At 39.1% G+C, this 20,722-nt stretch overlaps 1 protein-coding gene across 1 annotated transcript; it reads left to right on the forward strand.

Annotated features, from left to right (window-relative positions):
- Positions 1 to 20,080, forward strand: LOC139151590 (uncharacterized). The gene is made up of 4 exons (XM_070724491.1): positions 1 to 131; positions 10,632 to 11,165; positions 11,874 to 11,948; positions 18,853 to 20,080. Exons 2-4 carry the CDS (start codon positions 11,024 to 11,026, stop codon positions 19,161 to 19,163), a joined length of 528 nt encoding a protein of 175 aa, XP_070580592.1. The 5' UTR covers positions 1 to 131; positions 10,632 to 11,023; the 3' UTR covers positions 19,164 to 20,080.
- The last annotated feature ends 642 nt before the right edge of the window (positions 20,081 to 20,722 follow it).

Below are 20,722 nucleotides of genomic sequence, written 5' to 3' on the forward strand. Positions count from 1 at the left end.
TCAAGGTTGTCCAAGAATGTAACAGTACCCATCCCAGGGTATGTGGATGTCTTGAAGGTACTTACCCAAGTGCAGACAATACCCAGTGTTTCGGACATCGGTGTCCTCCAGGGAGAGAGTTTTCAAACGGGGTATGTAAAGTTTCAAAACTAATGGACTTTGCTTTGAAAATCTTTATTGTAGTAAAATCTGAAGTAAAGCAACGTCTGCTGTTGTTTTGAGAGGTAGTATGAGAGAGCAAATATACGAATCATCCATCTGGTACCTGCATTCAAACTTTTTCACATTTTGCATGTTTTTGGAAGGCAACTTGATATTCTGGAGGAATGTAAAAGTCTCAATGTTTAAGGGGAGGGTGTCGTCCGAACTGTGCGTGTGCGACTTTCTTGATTATAAACAATGTATTTCATGCATGATATCCAGATGCATCATGTCACATAGCTGCAACATTTAAATTTTACGATATTATGAGGTTATTACGAAATACCGCAAAGGATGCACGAGGACATTGGCGCAGCGTATCGCCTGACGCGAAGCGGAGGGCGATGCGCGGCGCCAATGTTCCGAGTGCATCCTTTGCGGTATTTCGTAATAACCTTATTATTATACATCTTACATTCCTGATCGGGGCATCAAAATGCTGGAGTATTGACCGTTTTTGTGCAATGTCAACAATTTTACTTCCGATTTTATCGCGCCAGTGTGGAACGCTACCTCGGACGCGCTTCTGCAAGTTTTGGAGTGTGTGCACTACACACATACGTACGTACGTACAGAGCGCGCGAGAGACTTGTTCTGGCACTCGTCCAAGGGGTCCCTTGAAACCGTTCTACAGTGAACGCGCAGATACAGCCGCAGGGAATGGGGCGCCTTGAAACCGTACGTGTTACGGAACGGGCGCGCGTTCCGTACGGCTTTTTTAGCGCACGCTAAATTCTATTGTTCTCGATGGTAGATGTATAATAATCATTGTTAACAAACATACAGGTATTTTAACTTTTATCAATTGCCAATTTACCCTAGGTACAGTGTTTACATCTGTTGTAAAGGTTCCTCGCAACCTTTGAGCAGAGTTCTGATGTCATCCTCCCTTTATTTATTTATTATTTATTTAACTTTATTTACTGTCGATAACATGTTCGGCCAATAAGGCCGATCTTCCACAAGGTCGACATTAAAAAATTTACAGAATGACAGAGAAAAAAAAATACAAATACAAGCAACAAACCAGTAAAACATCAGGTCAAGAAAAAACAGCAATTAGGACAATAAGACAACTAACACTACAACAAAAGACAAGAACATATCACACCCGATCCATGAGAAATTTATACAATTGCAACTTGAAAGATCTCAGATTTGGGCTGTTTTTTAAAGATGAGAGGAGTTCATTCCAGAGGACAGCACCAGAATATGAAAGGCTTTTTCTCATTATTTCCGTTCTAATTTTTGGCAAGTACAAATTGTTTGTTGAAGTTGAGCGCAGAGACCTGGATGAATGAACGTTAGCAGGCTGGAAAAGATTACTCAAATAATTTGGACACAAGCCATTGACAATTTGGAACATCTGGACCCCTTTTTGATAGATCAAGCGACTACCAAGTGGAAGTAGGCCCAAAGTTTTAAACAATGGACCAGTTGGTTGATCCCATTTAGTCCCACAAACTAAACGTATAGCTTGTTTTTGCAACTGAAAAAGTTTGTTACAGTAGGATTGATCACAATTTCCCCAAACAACCGAACAGTAGTCGAAGGTTGATTCAATATAACATGTATAGAACAATCTCCGTGCCCGTAAGGGCAAGAGATGTCGTATTCGTCGTAACAAAGCCAATTGACTAGATAGTTTACCACGCAAGGAATTCACATGAGCGCTCCATGAAAGATTGCAATTCAGAATTACTCCTAGGAGTTTTTCGTCGCTAACATTTGACAATGGATCATTATTTAAAGATAAATCCAGGTATGATTTAGGTAAGCGTGATTGTTTCTGATGAGAAGTAATCACATAGTTTTTGTTTTTGCTGAGTTAACTAGCATCCTGTTTGAATTACACCAAGATGACAAATGAGCAAGGTCGGCTGTTAAAGCAGACTCAAGCTCGATGATTGTTTCCCTTGACGTGTGCAGGTCGAGTCATCTGCATACATGTCAATATTGTTCTGCAAATATAACGGCAAGTCATTAACAAAGATAAGAACGAACAAGGGCCCTGATATGGAACCCTGTGGTACCCCGCATAGAACAGACTGGGAACTGCTGGTCGTTCCATGGACATTTACGGTTTGTTTTCGGTCATGGAGATACGACGTGAAAAACGACATGGTTTCCTCAGTAACAGCGATAGTAGTTTAATTTGCGCAGAAGAACACCATGATCTACAAGGTCGAAGGCCTTCCGTAGATCAATAAATACTGAACCAACTAATTTGCCATTATCAATGGCTGAACGCCATTGATCAAGCAATTTGAGTAAAGAGCTCTGACATGAATGCCCATGGCGAAAACCGGACTGTCCGGGAAACAGCAGTTCAAAATCTGTCAGGAATTTATAAAAATGAGTATGGATATGTCTCTCCAAAATTTTAGATAAAACTGGAAGGACAGATATAGGTCATAGTTTTCAGCACATTGTCTGAACCCGATTTACCTGTTGCTTATGTATGAGTTTTGTTAGCTCTGCCGTTAGTTGACATGGCACTTATCCAGGATGTAGAAAATAGCCAGCAGCTGGCAAAAACAACCAGCTGTCTGTTACAATTTGCCAGATGTGAAAATTTAGTTTCATTGAAAATTGGGACATTTTGCATAAACTGAATCTGCACACCACTACGTGGAATGGTACTTGGTATTTTTGCCACCTGTTACCAAACTTTTCAAAATCCTTGTTATCTGAGAGGTGGACTGTCCAGTTGTGTCTGCATCATCAATTTTGAACTTCTCTGCAGTGGCTTGCTGTTATGTGTGAGGATGAATTTCATTGGATTAGTTCAAATGATGATTAAATTTGCTTATCATATACCTACATTCACGTGCCTGTGTAAAGCTATGGGAGAAAGCGCCCTCAGATCCGTGCATTTTTTTACGTATCACGCCCTGGCCCAGTGCCCAAAAATGGGCAATCACGTGCATTTCTGAACTATCTCGATTCGAGTTATTACACGCGTTGCTATCCGCAAACGTTCCATTTGTACACAAAGCTAGCGCGAGATTAGGAAACGTCTGCTCGCTCAGATCGCAGTTGCGCGTGGCGACAGTGGAGCCGCACCGGTGACATTGGCTTATATTTCTAAATTCTAGTGAAATCCTGTGTATACTAAGTGCGTGCCTGTTTAGGATAAATTTCAAGAAACTGACATTACGCCTTTGTCCTTCTTACATTTCGATTCCAGCCTTGATCTCTGTTGGTCATGTAATAGTACGGATGTTGCTTTGCGTGTTCTAGAATTCTGCAGGTAAACAAATGACGACATTATGTATGTCAAATCCGCGACGGGAAGCGGCCATCGAATTTATGAAAAACTTACACAAATGGCGATAAATTTTTGATATCGCAGGCATTTTTATCTCCTAAGCAATGCTGAATATTATGTAAAATACATATTATCATTCCATAAGGTATATGATAAAACCTTTACGGCCCCCGATACGGCTTTTGCGGCCCTTGGTCGTACGGCGTACGGGCCCTCGCACGCTCGTGGCCCTTCCGCCGTACGACTCGGGCCGCAAAAGCCGTATCAGGCCCGAAGATTATATACAATTTTTTTTTTTTTTTTTTTTTTTTTTTGCATAGTTGTCATTTTTGGTTAGAATATCTTCTTTTTAATACTGCTGGTACATAACCTCAAAAGTTAGATTTTAGGTTTCTAGGGATTCCTTACTCAGATTTGTGCAAATCAGCATAATATTTTCATATGCACATTGTAAATTTTTGGGGTTTGTCCTTGTCTTTTTCAAAAATCTTTGAAAATGTTTATCCATTGCTTTTAAATTATAAAGAGTAAAATTCTTGATTTGTGTTAAAACATCTTACTCTCTGATACCCAGGTCTGGTCTAAAAGTGCTTAATGAAGTTCCCTTAGGATGCCCTATACAGATATTCATTTGTATATGTAAAGTTTCTGAAATTTTTTCCCCGATTTCTACGACAAGCTTTCGGAAACTGCTTGTGTGCTAGCTTTTGAGTTTAGTTTGTAGATTCTTGTCAAGCACCTTATTCTGGATATGCTACAATTATTATGAAGGAATTTGACTTTATAACATTTTTGGAGATATTTGCCATTTTTGGTTGTATCAAGTTTCTTCCTGAAATGTTCACCTGATTGTTTGCATAATGTAGTGTTTTTTGCTCACGTGTGAAACACGTGAGCATATGTGCAGCGATGTCTGTCTGTCTGTGTGTCTGTCTGTCTGTCTGTTGGGTCCATTTTCTCAAAAACGGCTGAACGTATTTCAGTCAAATTTGTAGACATCTTCAGATTCAATGGCTAGAACTGAAAGGTTTTGGTGGGCGTGGCTTGGATATTAATGAAGTTATGAAAGTTTTAATTTTTCTGTTACGCCGCGTATGACAAGTGAAAACAATCGACTGTTTGAGGGCGCTGTGAAATGTGCTTGTCCAGGTTGGCTACAGCTGGATAGCACTGGTTTCAACCACGGTCCCTCCGTGTTTCAACCTCGTATTGAACATTAAAAATATGATATTTTATTACTCATTCAACTCACTATTCAAGATAAAATATCGTTTAGCAAATTAGCTTTATCCTTGGTAATTGATTGTTTCCCTCGCTGTTCGATCGCCAGAATGAGTACATACGTTCTCTACCTAGCCTCATGGCATGGAAGTGCTGATGAATAATAACTTTGGGTCAAAGGTATTGAAGTGTCCAATCAGGTTCGTGCACAGAGTCCAAGGCCATGACCTACTTCATGTACTTCTGCACTGTTTTGAATTTGCTTCGCCAAGAAACGTGTTCCGTCACTGTCCATAGAAGTATGTTTGCTCTCTTTTGAGGTTGTTTGTGAAACAAATTCCGGGATAGGCCTTGGAATGCATACGATCGGCATCGCGGCAGTGCATGTAGCTAGCCCTACGAGTATGACGAGAGTGTCCGGCTTTGGCTACGCCGCCTCCCACCTCCGGTAGGCGGCGTAGCCAAAGCCGGACACTGTCGCCATACTCGTAGGGCTATGCATGTAGCGTACCATGCTTGTGTAACTGCCGAGCTCAACGTGCATTCACGGTTGATACTCGTGTACAATCATGATGTGTTCAATTCTGATGAAGATTCATAAGTCTTACTTTTGCAGTCTTTTTTCCGTACGATAATCCGACAATACGTGTTACTGTTAGACGAGGTGGCCATTTTATGATAAGTTTCAATACTGCACAGCTACATAGCGTCACTATCCGTGATCGAGGTACAGCGTTGTTGAACGGGATACAGAAACTCTGCAGAGGGAGAAACGATCGTTGACATGAACAGTCAATGTACTTCAGCACGTAGTCCGCAGATAGCGGATCGAGAAAATAAACGTGTCCCAGTAAATAACGGAATATTTATGTACATTACTCGATATTAATCAAATTTCCAGCTCATCGCAAAAATGTATTGCAAAGATTAATTTGTCACTGACAAATACTGCACTGTATGGAAAAAACAGTCTGTAGAATAGTTCACTTCAAGTGGTATTACCCGAGAAAACACTTGTGTTGTCAATTTTGATTTCATTTCATAAACTTCATACTTCATCGAGTATCGTGTATTTCAGCCTTTGTGAAGCCATTTTATTGATATTTCAATTTTTGTCTTGGCTTTGTTGTGGAACAGTTGAATCGTCTCCGTGGACATGTAGGCAAAAGTGTGACGGGGTCGAAGTGACTTGGGTACCTGGGGCCGACCAAAACCAGTGTGAATTACTGGGGTCAAAGCGGACAGCGGCCGGATGACGTGTTCCCCAAGCGAGCTACCTTCAGAAGTCTGTTTCATCGCAAAAAACGTCAACTTTTAAAACCCGTCATTTATTTACTGATGTTATTCTCAGCATCACAAACATATACGCCTCTGCTATGTATCACAGCAAATAGTTATATTTGAGCGCCCCGTAAATGGGATCCTCGTTTTTTTGCGAACCCGGAAGTGTGTCTTGCTCAATGCATTTCCTACCCACAGCGAGGGAAACTGCCCGCGTTCCCATGCTCCCATGCACCCTTTTTCAATGCCAGTGCAACGCCATCTGTGCAAAATTTGTGGTGGTATGCTCCCGTGTGATGGAAAACCTCTCTTATTCTAACAATGACGTAGTTGACTTTGGACTTCGATTTCGTAAATGTGATGTCCATGCAGTGAGTTTGGGTTGGCGCGCTTATAATGCAATCTTCGCCCGCCTGCGGTCCGATATCCCGCATTTATTAGCGATATTATCTGTTTTGACTTGACCAAAGTTGGCAAAACTTGCTATGTACATTAAAGATACTATGATACAAGATTATTGAAAGTCATTTGACATTTTTTTCAGCCAATTCCCAATATGCATATTTAATGAACCTTCCAAATTAGGGATATATACTGGCATTTACTTGATAAAATTTGGCGAAACATGCTGTGTACATTGATCATTATACCAGGTTATAACAGTATTGAAAGTCATTTTGCATTTTCATGTCAGCTAATTCATAATTTGCATAAATAGCTAACAAGCTTTCACGGTTTGGCATATAGAGCTTGAAGGACTTGACCAAAGGTAATTACACATGCTATATTGTGATACAATGACAGTACTCAAAGAAATTAGTTATTTTTATTTCAGCTAATTACATATTTGAATACTTAATGACCTTTAGAATTGATCTGTGGTGAAATTCATTGTGTTGATCATAACACTTTAAATGTAGCAAAGCATGTAGCAAAGGTTCAAACTTGCACATAAATGCAATATATAATGAAACACGTGAGCATTTTCAGTTCATATCTGGTTGCTCACGTGTTCACACACGTGAGCATATGGTTTAGCCATGTCTGTGTGTCTGTGTGTGTGTGTGTGTCTGTGTCTGATCCCATTATCTCAAAAACGGCTGAACGTATTTCAGTCAAATTTGGTAGACATCTTCAGAATTCAAATGGCTAGAACTGAAAAGGTTTTGGTGGGCGTGGCTTGGATATTAATGAAGTTATGAAAGTTTTAATTTTTCTGTTACGCCGCGTATGACAAGTGAAAACAATCGACTGTTTGAGGGCGCTGTGAAATGTGCTTGTCCAGGTTGGCTACAGCTGGATAGCCCTGCGTACGATGCTGTGTGTTCCGCTACAGCTAATAGCCCCCGCTCACCACAGCCCTGCAAAGACCCGTACGTAGAGTTGGTGACTTCAAATCCATTTTTGGACTTGACGTAAAAAGCCAAATTACTGCCGAAATTCAGCGTTTCTTGGGCCCAAGTCGTATCCCTGCCTACCTCAGCTACTCAGTCGCTTCCAAAAATGCCAGTCTTTTATTCTTTTTTTCGTAAATAACCGTCGATGTCGGCAACTCTCTCGCTAGCCCTGCGTACGTACGCACTGTACGCTGTGCATTTCCTGTGTGCGTTCCTAACACACAGCGTACACTGCGTACGTACGCAGGGCTAGCGAGAGAGTTGCCGACATCGACGGTTATTTACGAAAAAAGAATAAAAGACTGGCATTTTTGGAAGCGATCGAGTAGCTGAGGTAGGCAGGGATACGACTTGGGCCCAAGAACGCTGAATTTCGGCAGTAATTTGGCTTTTTACGTCAAGTCCAAATGGATTTGAAGTCACCAACTCTACGTACGGGTCTTTGCAGGGCTGTGGTGAGCGGGGCTATTAGCTGTAGCGGAACACACAGCATCGTACGCAGGGCTAACAGCTGGATAGCTCTGGTTTCAACCACGGTCCCTCCGTGTTTCAACCTCGTATTGAACATTAAAAATATGATATTTTATTACTCATTCAACTCACTATTCAAGATAAAATATCGTTTAGCAAATTAGCTTTATCCTTGGTAATTGATTGTTTCCCTCGCTGCTCGATCGCCAGAAATGAGTACATACGTTCTCTACCTTGCCTCATGGCATGGAAGTGCTGATGAATAATAACTTTGGGTCAAAGGTATTGAAGTGTCCAATCAGGTTCGTGCACAGAGTCCAAGGCCATGACCTACTTCATGTACTTCTGCACTGTTTTGATTTTGCTTCGCCAAGAAACGTGTTCGTCATTGTCCATAGAAGTATGTTTGCTCTCCTTTGAGGTTGTTTGTGAAACAAATTCCGGGATAGGCCTTGGAATGCATACGATCGGCATCGCGGCAGTGCATGTAGCTAGCCCTACGAGTATGACGAGAGTGTCCGGCTTTGGCTACGCCGCCTCCCACCTCCGGTAGGCGGCGTAGCCAAAGCCGGACACTGTCGCCATACTCGTAGGGCTATGCATGTAGCGTACCATGCTTGTGTAACTGCCGAGCTCAACGTGCATTCACGGTTGATACTCGTGTACAATCATGATGTGTTCAATTCTGATGAAGATTCATAAGTCTTACTTTGGCAGTCTTTTTTCCGTACGATAATCCCGACAATACGTGTTACTGTTAGACGAGGTGGCCATTTTATGATAAGTTTCAATACTGCACAGCTACATAGCGTCACTATCGTGTGATCGAGGTACAGCGTTGTTGAACGGGATACAGAAACTCTGCAGAGGGAGAAACGATCGTTGACATGAACAGTCAATGTACTTCAGCACGTAGTCCGCAGATAGCGGATCGAGAAAATAAACGTGTCCCAGTAAATAACGGAATATTTATGTACATTAACTCGATATTAATCAAATTTCCAGCTCATCGCAAAAAAATGTATTGCAAAGATTAATTTGTCACTGACAAATACTGCACTGTATGGAAAAACAGTCTGTAGAATTGTTCTACTTCAAGTGGTATTACCCGAGACAAACACTTGTGTTGTCAATTTTGATTTCATTTCATAAACTTCATACTTCATCGAGTATCGTGTATTTCAGCCTTTGTGAAGCCATTTTATTGATATTTTCAATTTTTGTCTTGGCTTTGTTGTGGAACATGTTTGAACATGTTGAATCGTCTCCGTGGACATGTAGGCAAAAGTGTGACGGGGTCGAAGTGACTTGGGTACCTGGGGCCGACCAAAACCAGTGTGAATTACTGGGGTCAAAGCGGACAGCGGCCGGGATGACGTGTTCCCCAAGCGAGCTACCTTCAGAAGTCTGTTTCATCACAAAAAACGTCAACTTTTAAAACCCGTCATTTATTTACTGATGTTATTCTCAGCATCACAAACATATACGCCTCTGCTATGTATCACAGCAAATAGTTATATTTGAGCGCCCCGTAAATGGGATCCTCGTTTTTTTGCGAACCCGGAAGTGTGTCTTGCTCAATGCATTTCCTACCCATAGCGAGGGAAACTGCCCGCGTTCCCATACTCCCATGCACCCTTTTTCAATGCCAGTGCAACGCCATCTGTGCAAAATTTGTGGTGGTATGCTCCCGTGTGATGGAAAACCTCTCTTATTCTAACAATGACGTAGTTGACTTTGGACTTCGATTTCGTAAATGTGATGTCCATGCAGTGAGTTTGGGTTGGCGCGCTTATAATGCAATCTTCGCCCGCCTGCGGTCCGATATCCCCATTTATTAGCGATATTTATCTGTTTTGACTTGACCAAAGTTGGCAAAACTTGCTATGTACATTAAAGATACTATGATACAAGATTATTGAAAGTCATTTGACATTTTTTTCAGCCAATTCCCAATATGCATATTTAATGAACCTTCCAAATTAGGGATATATACTGGCATTTACTTGATAAAATTTGGCGAAACATGCTGTGTACATTGATCATTATACCAGGTTATAACAGTATTGAAAGTCATTTTGCATTTTCATGTCAGCTAATTCATAATTTGCATAAATAGCTAACAAGCTTTCACGGTTTGGCATATAGAGCTTGAAGGACTTGACAAAGGTAATTACACATGCTATATTGTGATACAATGACAGTACTCAAAGAAATTAATTATTTTTATTTCAGCTAATTACATATTTGAATACTTAATGACCTTTAGAATTGATCTGTGGTGAATTCATTGTGTTGATCATAACACTTTAAATGTAGCAAAGCATGTAGCAAAGTTCAAACTTGCACATAAATGCAATATATAATGAAAACACGTGAGCATTTTCAGTTCATATCTGGTTTGTTTCCTGTAATTTGTTCAGATTTGTTCTGAATTATTGTTGTTCGTCAAAAAGCAGTTCTAATTGTTGTCATATTTGATTTTTGGTACCATGTATATATGGATTTTTTCAAGTCACGCAATTATGAAATTGCTGATACTCACAATGCTCACTAAAAAATATTAGTGCTTTCTATAAATAAATAGTATGGCATTCAACATTTCATTTCATTATCATTTTCTTTGAAAATCACAGCAGTGCCATATCAGTCATTAAAGTCACTTGTAAGTTTAGTGTTGATGTACGGTAGTTTGAATATGGTAAAGAAAAAGGTAGGTCTGTCAATATGTCGTCAAGACTAAATGAAATTTTGATAATGTTATGTTCTGGTATTCTTATTATGTATAGGTAAAAGGAGACCTTCTTTTGTTTGCCGTAAGTGTCTTCCCAATACGTACTCCAGCACACAAAATAGCAAAACTTCATGCCTGCCTCACACAAACTGCACAGCTGAAGGACGTGTCTTCCAGTGGCGCGGGAATGCAACCCATGATGCTGTGTGCCAGAACAATACGATCAATCTTGACAGCTCCTCACCATCAACTGTGTCAGTGGACACTACTGCAAAGACAACCCAGTCACCTAGTACACCTAAATCACCACAGGGAGAAGCCACAAGTACGTCACAGCCACCAACCACACAGCAAGTCAACAGAATACAGCCATCTCCTTCTTATCCCGCAAAACCCAGTCATGGTTCTGATGGGGCCAATGGACTAACTGATCTAGAGATTATCGGTATGATTTTCGGTGTGATTTTTGGAGTCATACTCACTGTTGTTCTTTTGTGTTGTAAGAAGAGGCGAAATGGAAGACGAACATGCGGAATACCTATGAAAGAGAAGAGAAAGCTTGCCACCACTGTGTCAAACTCCAAGCAAAGTAAGTATCAGTGCAATAATCTGGATTAGCTGTTTCTCAATTTACTGGTGCTGATCTTTGTAGTCTCTCAACATGATAGTACAGAAAAACCTTGCATCACTCTCTATAAAAAGCCAATTAGTGAATGAATGAATGAATACGAGATATTAAATTTGTCATCAGGAGCTATATGATGCAAATTATAAAGTCTCCTACATTTTGGTATCAGTGGGAATCAATTGAATACCCCTATCCAGCTGATTTTCCATTGATCCCTGAAGTACAACTTTAAGGGTAAATAAAACACACTGGAAGCAAATAATGTTATCGCTTTTTCACCAAAGAAGTTACAGCTCACAAATTTTGCTAAATCTAAAACAGTACACAAGCGTAATTATGCGAATGACCATTAATTGTACGCTATGAACTAAAATTGCATGTCATGGTTCTTATGAATGGAACGTTGATCTGTCTACAGACAAATGGAATATGACACACACACACACACACACACAGACACACAGACACTCTGACATTATGGTGACATTGGACACACGGGAGTTTGGGCCTTCCGCCCACAGTGTCCAAAAATGTTGTAAAGTTGTCATGTGAGGGTGTAGTCGTATTGTTTTGAGAGAATGTTCTCTTGTTGGAAGAACTGTTCACTCACAGACTAGCTGTTCCAAATGTAATGCAAAACTTCAACTGAGAATTTTGTATCTGTCATAGATTTGGTTGGCAACATGAAGGAAAATTCATCAGACTCTTCTCCATTATTGAAGAAAAACATCTCACTCAGACAAGGTAAGTGCCCTTCTCTTCTGTGACTTTCAGCAGGGTTTTTTGAATTTACACTATTGTTACATGACTCCTTTGAAGAAGTGTTCTACTGTTCTCGGTTTGAATCTGCTGTCAGGAAAAAAAGACAGAGTTTCCTAGAGATGAAACAGCCTGTCGATCACAATGTTTGTCTTGGCAGCATTGCTGTACATACATGTAGGATTCTGACCAGTCAGAAGTCTGTGAATATTTAACTGTTTAGCATACTTTTGGCTGTATGGAACGCCGTTGCTGCCTTCTGAGGTTTATTTGCTGTATTTGATGAGATGACATCAATATATGATTTAGTAATGCCTTTATATGATTAGGTCGTGTCAATATATGATTAGGTGACGCCTTTATATTATAAGGTGGTATCAATATATCATAAGGTGCTGTTATTATATAATTAGGTGACATCAATATATGATTTAGTAATGCCTTTATATGATTAGGTCGTGTCAATATATGATTAGGTGACGCCTTTATATTATAAGGTGGTATCAATATATCATTAGGTGCTGTTATTATATAATTAGGTGACATCAATATATGATTTTGTAATGCCTTTATATGATTAGGTCGTGTCAATATATGATTAGGTGACGCCTTTATAATTATATTATAAGGTGGTATCAATATATCATAAGGTGCTGTTATTATATAATTAGGTGACATCAATATATGATTTAGTAATGCCTTTATATGATTAGGTTGTGTCAATATATCAGTGTTTTCATCTAGGGAGGGGATGGGGGGATTCCCCCTCTGTTGACATGTTGGCACCCCCTAGTAATTTGTCAAGGGGGGACCAGCCCCCATGAAATGTTGCCAGTCACACCTTAGAGATACAAGTAGAACACATGAACTGGTGAAATCCCTCCTAAATTGTCTGGTAAAGGGGGAAAATCCCCCCTGTTGATGCCATCCTGGATGAAACACTTATATATGATAAGGTGACGCCTTTATATTATAAGGTGGCATCAATATATCATAAGGTGCTGTTATTAAATAATTAGGTGACATCAATATATGATTTAGTAATGCCTTTATATGATTAGGTTGTGTCAATATATGATAAGGTGGCGCCTTTATATTATAAGGAGGCATCAATATATCATAAAGTGCCTTAATATATAATTAGGTGACATCAATATATGATTTAGTAATGCCTTTATATTATTAGGTCGTGTCAATATATGATTAGGTGACGCCTTTATATTATAAGGTGGTATCAATGTATCATAAGGTGCTGTTATTATATAATTAGGTGACATCAATATATGATTAGGTCGTGTCAATACATGATTAGGTGACGCCTTTATATTATTTGTTTGTGTCAAGATATCATAAGGTTCCGTAAATATATTATTAGGTCATATCTACATGTGAATAGGCAATGCCTTTACATTTCGAGTCAAAAACAGTACATGATTAAGTAGTGCTTATATATTGTTAGATGACAGCAATATATGAATTGAAAGGCCATTACATTATAAGGTAATGTCAATATATTATTTAGTAGCATCAATATATTATGTGCGCACGCCATTATTATTATGTGTAACGTCTTTATTATTATGTTTAAAGTCATTATTTGATTATATAGAGGGCGCACGCCTGCTTTCTCTGAGCGTGCAAACTTTCATTCGCTTTGCCCGACGCATAAGTTCTTGCAGGGTACATCGCTCAAATCTCAATGGATGGAACGGATTTTATGGGAGTTGGGACTTGGAAATCTCTTGCAGAAATTCATAGACGAATGAGTCGATCCTAAAGTAGTGATCTCATTATCAGATGGACAGTTGGAGTGTCTTTGCGTGGTACGATTGTGATCTTTCAAGACTCCATAGTAAGGGCGAGAGTAGCTCTGCATGGCAGGGCTGTGTGTTACCAGCGTTATACGGCCTCCCACGGGGCCGTATAACGCCGGTAACACACAGACCTGCAATGCAGAGCAAGGGGTGCGAGAGCACTGTTGCACCAGACGAGAGTGCGGCGCAGGTGTAAGTGATCCAATCGCTGTTAGCAGTGCAGGCCTACGGTCAAATTTGCGACGAGATATATCGCGCTAAAGGACATTCTTTTCACTCCAAGTCTTATTTTCGCAGTAAACAATGTCAGACAAGGGCGGACACGGCGGGAGAGATGTCAAACATTGAGTTCGATCGTGGATTGTAACATTCTTGTGGATCGTGGATTGTAACATTCTTGTGTTTAGCTGATCGAAATACAGCTGTATTTCCATCAGCTAAACACAGGAATATTGCATTCCACGATCTAGCTGTGGAAACGCAGCTATCTGTTGGCGGGGTAGACCAACGTGTGTCGCTATGCGGGTCATCAAATGGTCAACCCCGGCCCCGTGGCGGTGTTGACCTTTTGATGACCTGCATAGTGACCCACGCTACCACGCCAACAGATAGCTGCGTTTCCACAACTATGCACGATCAAACTTTATGTTTGACGTCTCTCCATGTCCACCCTCGTCTGACATTGTTTACTGCAGAAATACGACATATCGACAAGTACGATATATCTCGTCGCAAATTTGACCGTAGACTGCACTGCTAGCAGTGATGGGATCACTTACACTTGCGCCGCACTCTCGTCTCGTCCGGTGAAACTGTGCTCTCGCACTTACTCAGGACAGGAGTATCGAACGATCACCAATCGTACTCACGCAACTTAGACGCTCCAACTGTCCATCTGATAATGAGATCACTACTTTAGGATCGACTCATTCGTCTATGAATTTCTACAAGAGATTTCTAAGTCCCAACTCCCGTAAAATCCATTCCATCCATTGAGATTTGAGTGATGTACCCCGCAAGAACATATGCGTCGGGCAAAGCGAATGAAAGTTTGCACGCTCAGAGGAAAGTGTCAGAAGGCGTGCGCACTCTATATAATCATATAATGACATAATAATAAAGACGTTACACATACTAATAATGGCGTGCGCACATAATGTATTGACGCTACTAAATAAGATATTGACATTACCTTATAATATAATGGCCTTTCCAATTCATATAATGCTGTGATCTAACAATATTTAATCATGTACTGTTATTGACTCGAAATATAAAGGCATTGCCTATTCACATGTGGATCTGACCTAATATATATTTACGGAACCTTATGATATATTGACACAAACTCATAATATAAAGGCGTCACCTAATCATGTATTGAAACGACCTAATCATATATTGATGTCACCTAATTATTTAATAACAGCACCTTATGATATATTGATACCACCTTATAATATAAAGGCGTCACTTATCATATATTGACACAACCTAATTATATAAAGGCATTAATAAATCATATATTGATGTCACCTAATTATATAATAACAGCACCTTATGATATATTGATACCACCTTATAATATAAAGGCGTTACTTTATCATATATTTACACAACCTAATCATATAAAGCATTACTAAATCATATATTGATGTCACCTAATATATAATAACAGCACCCTATGATATATTGATACCACTTATAATATAAAGTAATCATATATTGACACGACCTTATCATATAAAGGCATTACTAAAACATATATTGATGTCATCTAATTATATAATAACAGCACCTTATGATATATTGACACAACCTCATAATATAAAGGCGACACCTAATCATGTATTGACACGACATAATCATATATTGATGTCACCTAATTATATAATAACAGCACCTTATGATATATTGATACCACCTTATAATACAAAGGCATCACCTAATCATATAATGACAAGACCTAATCATATAAAGGCATTAATAAATCATATATTGATGTCACCTTATTATATAATAACAGCACCTTATGATATATTGATACCACCTTATAATATAAAGGCGTCACCTAATCATATATTGACAAGACATCATCATATAAAGGCATTACTAAATCATATATTGATGTCACCTAATTATATAATAACAGCACCTTATGATATATTAATTGACACCACTGTATAATATAAATGCGTCACCTAATCATATGTTGACACGACCTAATCATATAAAGGCATTAATAAATCATATATTGATGTCACCTTATTATATAATAACAGCACCTTATGATATATTGATACCACCTATAATATAAAGGCGTCACCTAATCATATATTGACAAGACCTAATCATATAAAGGCATTACTAATCATATATTGATGTCACCTAATTATATAATAACAGCACCTTATGATATATTGACACCACTGTATAATATAAATGCGTCACCTAATCATATGTTGACACGACCTAATCATATAAAGGCATTACTAAATCGTATATTGATGTCACCATATATATAATAACAGCACCTTATGATATATTGATACTATGAGGTTATCCCTCGATATCACCTCTTGGTGGTGTTGTATTGCTGCGAGTGCGGTTGTGGGCCGCATCACACGAGTCGAAGATGAGTGTGATGCGGCCCACAACCGCACGAGCAGCAATACGACCCTACCAAGAGGTGATATCAGGGATAACCTCTTTATCATATACCTATGCCCACTTTATTGAATGAATAAATCTTGTATATTAAAATATGATACGTTTCACTGTGGTTTTTCTTGATGGACTACATTTGTTTGCGTCATTTTGTTAAGGCGACTGATATACTAGCGTCTGACGTAATCTATCAGCTGGCTCATTGACAATTATTTTACGGTTGAGCAGAGAAATGCTTGAACTCTGTCATCAAACATGTCCATGTAGGATATCTACCGAATCTGTACGGTACATGCAAGTGTTGTGTTTGGTATTATTTTCCAGAACGCATTTACCATGAATACATGATATTTTTGAAAGTTGTGCTTTTGAATTTGACGGTCCTCCGACATGTCCGATAGCACTTTTGCTTGTCGTCTGCGCGCCTGTGCTTATGCACGGACGGAACAGCTGGTCTGTCATCGATCTGTCAGTGCCCGTACGGTGTGATGCTCTGCTCTTTAATTTGTTCAAATTGGTAGCACTACTTGCAGGTTAATCCGATATCGACACATGTGTTTTATTTGGTTACCCCGCATTTCCCTATGCTTCAAAACCCTGCCACTTTTTGAGATTGGACATGATATCGTAGTCAAAGTCAAATCATAGAGGGCACCATGGTTTGTTTTGATTAGGGCGCCACCATGTAAGTAGTCCGGTATGCAAATCAACAGGCCGTATCAGGCTTTGTTATGTAAATCAACAGGTCGTATCAGTTTTTCATATGCAAATATTCAATTGAATGAAAGAAAGACGCGCTGATCATCCTTTCATATGCAAATCAACAAGGCGTATCACTTTATTGACATGCAAACCAACATGGTGATAAATCATGTCACTGAACTCAGTACAGACACAATACACGGCATAGGTATATGATAATGCCTTATAATATAAGGCGTCACCTAATCATATATTGACACAACCTAATCATATAAAGGCATTACTAAATCATACATTGATGTCACCTAATTATATAATAACAGCACCTTATGATATATTGATACCACATAATATAAAGGCGTTACCTAATCATATATTGACATGACCTAATCATGTAAAGGCATTACTAAATCATATATTGATGTCATCTCATCAAATACAGCAATAAACCTCAGAAGGCAGCAACGGTGTTCCATACTTTTGGCTGTTTGCCAACGTGGAAGCAAATATATCATCTACACTGAAGTCATTGTGTCATTTTATGCCACCAGGTGTTTTTTTGTACAATATCTGTAATTTCTGAAGATAAGGTAAAACCAGTACCATCAGACTTTGCACAAACACTATTCAATTGCCTTATCCACTGGTTACATGTACACAATCGTTTTACAATCCATGCATTTATTATATACACAAATGCTGTATATTACATTTTTTATAACAGTGTGTGAGTAGAACTTTAAGTACATAATACCGGTATGTACTTTTGATAAAGATCGCAGTATGATTTCATTAAAAGCATGGCATTACATTACATTACAGTACAGTGTAGTGCATTGCAGTACAATTCAGTGCATTACAGTACAGTAAAGCACATTACATTGCATTGCAGTACAATTCAGTGCATTACAGTACAGTACAGCACATTGCATTGCATTGCATTGCAGTTCAGTGCATTACAGTACAGTACAGCACATTGCATTGCATATATTGCATTGTATTACAGTACAGTAGTACATTGGATTACAGTACGTTGCAGTTCAGTGCATTACAGTACAGCACAGCACATTGCATCGCTTTGCATTACAGTACAGTGCAGAGCAGTACAGTCTGTACGTACCATACAGTACAGTACAGCACAGTACAGTACAGCACAGCACAGCACAGCACAGTACAGCACAGTACAGCACAGTACAGTACAGTACAGAACAGCACAGTACAGTACAGGACAGCACAGTACAGCACAGTACAGTACAGTACAGAACAGTACAGTACAGTACAGAACAGCACAGGACAGTACAGGACAGCACAGTACAGCACAGTACAGTACAGTACAGTACAGGACAGGAGAGAACAGCACACTACAGCACAGCACAGTACAGTCTGTACGTACCATACAGTACAGTACAGCACAGTACAGTACAGCACAGCACAGCACAGCACAGTACAGCACAGTACAGCACAGTACAGTACAGTACAGAACAGCACAGTACTAGTACACATCTGTTCCAAGTAACAGAAAGCTTCCTTCCACATAAGCTCTATAGCAAACAACTGATACCCAGGAGGGAAACTGGTATCCCACCTCAATCCCAACCTTAAACTTTAAAATGCTTTAAGTGAAGTTTTTCACCTTTTACTAGAAAAGACAATGCCATCATTATCATTTCGTAATTTTTGTTCTCTTCCCACCTTTTGATGAGCAGACAAAACCCCTGAAAATTTTATGGATGGAATTGCCTCTGAATGGGATAAGAAGATAAACTGGAAGAAATTTCTGAGGAAAACACCAGCACCATCCCTGACTGAAATTGAGATATCTGATGTTGAACACAACTGTGGTAGGCAGGCAGAGATTTATGAAAAGATTTTCCAGTGCCTTCTGATTTGGTACAAGAAACAATCCCATGATGTATTTCCTTTGAAAGAATTGCTACAGGTCTTGTATGAATTGGACAAGCCTTTAGTGCATAGATTGTTAGAAAAGTATTGCATGTGTGAAGACACTGCAAATTAAGTTTTCAGAAGCCCTGTCAGTTTATACAACTGGAGTGGCTGTCAGTAAGTTTGTGGAACAAGCTACATTGGTATATTAAGTCACAAGTGTACGAAATTACACCCATTGCAATTTTGATGAGTGATTACAAACAAAGTACCGGTAGAAGATGATTTGATGAAAAAAATTGTGGCAATTTGCCATCAAACAGATTGCTCTCAGGTACATACCACCTGAGGGCTCCCCTTCCTCAATTACATGTATGTTCCGGCCCATACACAAGTCAAGAGTTGCCCAAGTATACTATCTGTAACTAGATCATTCATTCACCCACACAGTCCAGACCTTGCCACTTTTGATTACTGTATGTTAAGATATCAGAAGTCTCACCTTTGTACTGTACCTCAATTGAGGTAATAGTGGTGACAATAACACTTTGAACGCTGCCACCAGGGAACAGCTGAGGGAGCAAACAGAATGTTAGTTCTGTTGCACCAGTATCTATAGCCTAAAGGAGAAATTGGCCAAGGGCATTGTTTATAAGGGTACTACATCACAATCTAGGAATGAGATGTTCTTGCTTACATCATTAGCCATAGCCTGTTCCACAAACTTTTTGACCACCCCTCATATCTATATGCTCCTAGAAAGTATCACAAAAATATATTGTAATATGGCAAACTATGAAAACCTATCTGTATTCACCAATGAACTGTGCTGTAAAGCTTCTTGCTTTGGAAAGCTTCTTTGTAACAAAAACACATCATGGTAGTTGTGCCGATGATCATGTTGAGAAAATGGCATTGAAGATTTGAAATTTTTCAATGTCAATCACAATACTAGATCAGCAAGGGCAAATATTTTACCACTAACTCAGCTCATGTTACTTAAATGATGTGACGTGAACTTAAGTGGAGGTTTGACAATCAGGTTTGTGAATCGTGTAAACAAAATGTGAAAAAAAAAACATTTTTGTGCTTTTTTATTTGTAAATATATGAAATGTTGTTCTTAGACTAGTTAAAGGTAATACCAAAGAATTCAACACATGCAGTTGCTAAGGGTAATAGATTTCCAAATACCAGTGTTTGTTCTGGCTTGTGAAATACACACCGCTAGTTTTTTGCCCTCTTTTGGGTTAAGTGGTTGTTCACACAATTTTAGCACTTTTAAAATTGGTCACTTTGATTCTGTTTTAACAGTCTTGAAAAAACATGGCTAAACATGATCATGGCTAAGTCTTATAGCCATAGACCCTAGAAATATCTAGAATAATGACATGGCTAAGTCTTATAGCCATAGACCCTAGAAATATCTAGAATAATGACATGGCTAAGTTTTATAGCCATAGACCCTAGAAATATCTATAATCATGATATGGCTAAGTCTTATAGCCATAGACCCTAGAAATATCTAGAATCATGATATGATTAAGTCTTATAGCCATTGACCCTAGAATCATCTCAGAATCATAATATGGCTGAATCCTATTGCATAAACCCAAGAAATATCTAGAATCATAATATGGCTAAATCCTACTGCCATAGACCCTAGAAATATCTAGAATCATGATGTGGCTAG

This window comes from Ptychodera flava, chromosome 15 (assembly GCF_041260155.1).
Source record: "Ptychodera flava strain L36383 chromosome 15, AS_Pfla_20210202, whole genome shotgun sequence".
Classification (NCBI taxonomy): Eukaryota; Metazoa; Hemichordata; class Enteropneusta; family Ptychoderidae; genus Ptychodera; species Ptychodera flava.